This window comes from Chenopodium album, chromosome 3 (genome assembly GCF_948465745.1).
Source record: "Chenopodium album chromosome 3, dcCheAlbu1.1, whole genome shotgun sequence".
Taxonomy (NCBI): domain Eukaryota; kingdom Viridiplantae; phylum Streptophyta; class Magnoliopsida; order Caryophyllales; family Amaranthaceae; genus Chenopodium; species Chenopodium album.
Genome location: NC_137836.1, coordinates 7,108,812 through 7,114,811, shown reverse-complemented (window position 1 = coordinate 7,114,811; position 6,000 = coordinate 7,108,812). Strand labels below are relative to the sequence as shown.

General features: G+C 35.8%; 1 protein-coding gene across 1 annotated transcript in view; it reads right to left on the bottom strand.

Annotated features, from left to right (window-relative positions):
- Positions 1–889: 889 nt before the first annotated feature.
- The window catches only part of LOC145623794 (BTB/POZ domain-containing protein FBL11-like), a 28,159-nt gene continuing 23,048 nt past the window's right edge, over positions 890–6,000 (bottom strand). The window contains exons 17-19 of the mRNA XM_081676663.1: positions 2,659–2,703; positions 2,446–2,514; positions 890–1,633 (exon numbers count right to left, since the gene is read on the bottom strand). Coding sequence (XP_081532789.1) covers positions 1,457–1,633; positions 2,446–2,514; positions 2,659–2,703 — 291 coding nt within the window. The 3' untranslated portion in view covers positions 890–1,456. The remainder of the gene's footprint in view (positions 1,634–2,445; positions 2,515–2,658; positions 2,704–6,000) is intronic.

Sequence of the window (6,000 nt, the reverse complement as noted above, 5' to 3'; positions counted from 1 at the left end):
CGGCTCTAATAAGTTCAATTCAGTTCAGTTCAGTTCAGCTCTAATAAGTTCCGTTCAGTTCAGTTCAGTTGAGTTCGATTCAGTTCAGCAATAATAAGTTTAGTTCAATTCAGTCAATGAGAACATGCCCTAAATTCATCAATTTATATGGGATGTAAATCAGGGTGTATTAATGTCATTTCAGTTATTTAATTGAGGGTATTTTTGTATTTTCATCTTTCTTCCTCCACTCTCCAATTCCCATCCACCTTCTTCCTCCAAGCCAGTAAATCTGCACACCAACGATATCATACAACCACCTGTGGCAGTTCAAAATGCCGCTGCGATGGTAAGGCTTTTCCCTAAGGGGTTGATATGGCCCTAATTTACACCGTTTGCTACTAGAGTGTCTTTTTGTAACCGCCGCTTCGGGGTCGTTGTTGCAAAGAGAATCACAGGGCTGTGATGGTGATGGACGCGAAGATGGTGGTGGTAGCGATGGACTGTGATGGTGATGGACGCGAAGATGGTGGTGGTTGCGATGTATTGTGATGGTGATGGCGGCTGAGAAGAAGATGGTGGTGGTTGTTGTTACATTACTTGCCACCATCACTAACGGAAATTTTGCTTCGGTAAAAAAAAAACCCGAACAAATGAATATAATATTAATTGTAAGTACGGTGTACGGCCCACACCATCAGCTGATCGTTACTTGCCACCGTCACTAACGGGAATTTTGCATCAGTTAAAAAAAACCCGAACAAATGAATATAATATTAATTGCAAGCATGGTGTACGGCCCACACCAGCGGCTGATCGACAAATTTCGTCAATCAGGTTGATTGCCTGGTTGTGCCTCCTCTTTTCCTCGTCCTCCTCTACTTCATAACACAATATCAATGCTATAGTTCTGCACGGAGAATCAAGTCTCAACAACATTTAAAGGTACGCATATACTGTAATTTTATAACATGATTGCATTACATAACTGTTGGAAAATGAGTTATGTACAATATATTACCACAGCAGAAAATTACTCTACAACTGATTTAATTTACGGCGGCTACCAGACTTGATAGAGAATTAAATCCCGTAACTTCAAACAATAGAAACACAAGTTTTCACTCATGGATTCTAGATTGTGTTAAGAAGATGACATCCTATCAAGTTAAGCTTAACTAATGAAGCACGATGCAGGTAATAAGCTTCACAGGAAGCATGTTGAGGATTTCTGTTTTCTTCTGCCTTCTTGCGTCCCACAAATTACCTTCTAAAGTACATTCTATGAAACACTCAGTAAGCTCAAAGAGAAAAAACTCAGTGGAAGAATAAGCAGCTCTGCCGCTGCATTGATTCTTGCATGATGTAAGGCTTTCGTCTGCAGCCATAGCTCATCTTGGTAACTCAAGCATGAAGCTTTTCTATTTTGGCTTACTCATCAATCACACCGACTAAGAAAATCATTTCACAGTGTAGTTTATGCGATTCTTTCTTTCACGACTGTCCTCTGGAGGCTGGAGCTGTTCCACACAAGTACTAGGGTTTCCTTGTGCACAGGCCGCTTCTGAGCCCCTACATGATGGAAGTCTAATGTGCATTTTCGCAGCTTGCATCTTGAAATTTTCACATTGCTAAGTGAAAACTTGTCAGCAAACTACAACAACAAAAGAATGAGCACATGAAAATATGAAATCCCTTCTGATTTATTAAGGGGAAAAAGCGATTCCCAGTAAAGTTATACTGCATTAAAACAACGAAAAATAAAGCTAAGACATAATTTGCCAGTATACGTAAACATGGACCACTTTTGATGGAATTAGTTAGCAGTAGATTCTAAATTACTTCACAAATTAACTTGTGTGAGGAATGAATCCATTTATACAGATCAAGGAAAACTACCAGTGACAAAGGGTCTAATTGATTTACTGGCCTGGTTACGCAAATTACTAAGATAGTGCAGTTATCTCACACTGCCCACCCCTACTTTTGGAAACCTCTTTCTAAGACAAGTGGTGGCCTATTAAAAATTGAAGCATTTTGGAGGGCATCATAAATAATCAATGGTTCAAACAAGAAGTCATGCATTTGGCCACATTTATGCAGTAGTAAAGCAACTGATAGCGATCCATGTGCATATCATCCACGAAATACCTACATATTCTCGCAACACAAATGAAATATTCATACCAAGTACATATAGTCAGCAGATTATACTTTTAATAGGGGTTTAACAGAATAACCTGTAGCCACAGCCAAAGATGTCACACAACAGCATAATATACTAACATTTTCAATGACAATTAAAAAAATGTTCAAATAGTCGCAAAAGAGGGGCATGAAATGCTTGTCAACTAATTTAATTAAACCAGGCAGGGAATTTTATTAATATAAGATCAGAGTACCAAACATATTATGTTAAACACTGAGATTAATTATAAAGCAAGTAATATTGGGTTTGCCACTCACATGTGGCAGATCAAAGTCACCTTCACCTGCATCACACCAATCTAATGAAATGCTTCGAAGCATCGGCAGCTGTTACAATCAAGAAAAAGGATTTCATATTAATTCTAATTTAACATAAAATTCCTTTAGAAGGATGTTTTAGTATTACAGCGAAGAAAATTTTTGCGATGCATTTATGGCTCCAAGGTGGCAAAACTACAGGAATAAACTTACTCGCGAAGCAGCATCAAGTATAAAGCTTTTCTTGATTCCAGGACCCTGCAACCAGCATTTCATAGTTAAATATCCTCCGTATGTTACTTCAACAAGTCTCTCAGAGCATAGAATAAAAACTTGATGAACAAAATATGATTGTAAAATTTCCCACTCTCCCTCCTAACTCCATCTCATAACCGTGGCAAAGTTGAAGATAAATGAATAGCTAATGACAGAAAAGGGACAGTCCTAGGGCATGGGGGTGTGTGTGTTGGGGGGGGGGGGGGGGGGAGGATGATATGTTCTCAAAATTATATGCAACCCTTCTGGGTTTTTTTTTTTTATTTTTTTATACGTTCCTGTGTAGAATCTTAGCAATAGCTCATAATTTGAGGGAATCTTTTAAATTATTCCTTATATTACATTCGTTTAAAGTTCTTAACACTTTCATTTGATTTAAACAATATATAAAAGTTTCAAAGGGTTGGTTGTGATAGTTAGAAAATGAAAAGGGGATGAACAAGACTTATTTCCTTTGTCGTCGTTTGTTATGACTTATTGAGTTATTCATCATTTCTTTACACGACTACCAAACTCCTCTACTTTAATTCCCTACCCCCACATGGTTTTCCATTCCCTTTCATTGTTTCATTAATGTACCAACATCACCGCCCAACCCAAAATTCCACCCATAATCACCTTACCCGCACCACCCCAACACTGCCACCTCTACCCAATAGAAAATCACATCTGCCTACCCTGAAACCAATACCGCCCACCCATATATAACCCCCACTCCTGAGACCAATTACCGAAACGTTTGGAAAATATGATTGAGGCATATTTTTTTGTTATTTAGAGCTTTTAAAATAATCTTTAGGTAATCTTTTAAAATAATCTTTCAAAAAAATTCTTTACGTAATTTTCTTTCTATTTCTACATTCTTATCTACATAGCTCCTTTGAGCCTAATTTCTTTCTTTTACTTTTTTTTTAAGGCGATATTCCCTTTTACTGATTCCTTATTTTGTAACACACAGTGTTTGAAAAAGCGCGCCAAAGGCGCTAAGGCGCAAGGCGAAATGGGGTAAGCGCTTAACTTGGTCTGGCGGGGCTTTTTGGTAAGGCGCAACCTAGGCACATGAGGCGTACCAAAAGCGCAAAAGGCACAAGTGAGGTGCACTTGGAGACATTTCTGCCAAAATTTTTAACTGCTTGTACAGTGCGCCTCACTACAAAGAGGCGCACTAAGGTGCACCTAGGCGCTGCATGACCCTTCTCGCTTCAGCACGACTTGAGCTTTCTTATACATTGGTAACACGTTATCAAAACCAATGCTTTAGTTATCCAAAATCGGAGGAATCCATCATTAAATAATTTAACATGGAATCATAATCATCTATGAAAGTTTTAAGAACAATTTTACCTAAGTTCTTACAAATTTTGATAGACCATGCATTTACTTATTACATATTCATATTCTTTAGATTAAGATAATATACAAATAATGTACATCGTGAAATTTTATATTATTGATCACACATTCACGTACACACTGATTCGTAATTATATTTTTTTATTTTTGTAATAATCATGTATATGTATGTTAGCACGTAATATCTTTTGTAATTTTGATTATTGTTACCCGGAACGCGGGACAATAGTGCATTCCCCGTACCGAAATGTCCGTACCATTCGCGGTGGCTCACGATCTGATTCATCGATGACAGGAACTGAATTTCAGGTATAATAAAGCTTAAAACACTTTAAAGGTTTCATGAATTGATGAGGGAGATGAAGAAATGCGTAAAGTGTGATAAGAAAACAAGTCTAGAGCAATAAATAAAGATTATGGACTCCCATGACCCAATGTTCCCTTCTCTTTCTAATCTTTTTTCTTCTTACTTATAAAGCTGTATAGCATGGGCAATTAAGCAATACATTAATTACAATTTCTAGCTAATTTTTTTTTTTAATTTTTTTTTTTTTGAATTGTATGTGTAATTAATTTACGGTAAATATCAATTATAAAATTCAAAATTAACAAAACACTATTAAAATAAACGGCCATACGTTCCGGGAACTCTAATGGCTACAGTCCACGTTCCGTTCCCGTACCAAGTTCCGCAACGTCCCACATTCCATGTAATGTTGATTTTGATATCATATGATATTGTGTTAATCGATAAGTATTATAAGTGACTTTTATTGATAATAAAACTCCTACATATTGTTATGTCAGACTTATATTTGAGTTTTCCCAACTTAGTTTAATGCCACTTTTCCCGAAAACAACATATTTCCTTTGTATTAGACTTCATATATTAGGAGAATGTTAGACTTTATATAAAATGACCCGTATTGTACTTTATAATTTGATTACCACTTGTGAGTACACTAGTAACTTCTACTATATTTTATCACGATTGCTACTGATTTAATTTATTATCATGACTCTGTTTTAGTGATGCAACATTTTTTTTTTATTCATGCATTACTCATGAATAGTGTTAGATTATATAAATAATCTCTTGTAATTATCTTGTATATCTTATAGTCAAAGGGCTCATAGTTAGGCTCATAGTTTGTATATAACTGACCTTGGTGATTAATAATATTCATAGCAAATATTCAACAAGAAGAACTTGTGATTAATAATTTCTTCAATTGGTGATTAATAATTTCTCCTCCTAGTATTGGGAAAGGAGCAATTATTGATGATGGTCAAATTGAAGAAACAATTTCCGAAGAATGTCCAAAAGAGACTTTAGACATGATACAAGAAGAAATGTAGGTACTCAATAATGAAGAAATTTCGACAAATAATATCATGTCTGGAATTACATGGAACCGAAATCAAATCTACATTGATGATGTTTTTGCATACAATGTAGCATTAGATGTTAATGTTATGGATAATAATGAGGATCATGAACCAAAATCCATTGAAGTATGTAGACAAAATTGGCAAAAATGGAAAGAAGCAATTGAAAAAAAGATGTAAAGCTAATGGGATATAAATGAGTCGTTGCACGAAAGAGAAATAAAAAGGGTGAAGTTGTAAGATATAAAGCACGATTAGTTACACAAGGATTCTCGACTTGGCATTGATACTCTCCTATGGTGGACTTGAGGTAGATGCAACTATTTTTAGATTTCTGATTAGTGTGAGAATAAGAGGACTTGACCTATGTTTGATGGATGTAGTCACAACTTACTTGTATGGCCCACTAAATAATGACATTTATATGAAGCTCCTGAAAGGATTTAAGCTGTGAGAAGCAGTAAAAAAATCTTGTTCTCGAGAACATTTCTAAATTAAATTAAACAAATCCTTTCTGAATTGAAACAATCTAAGCGT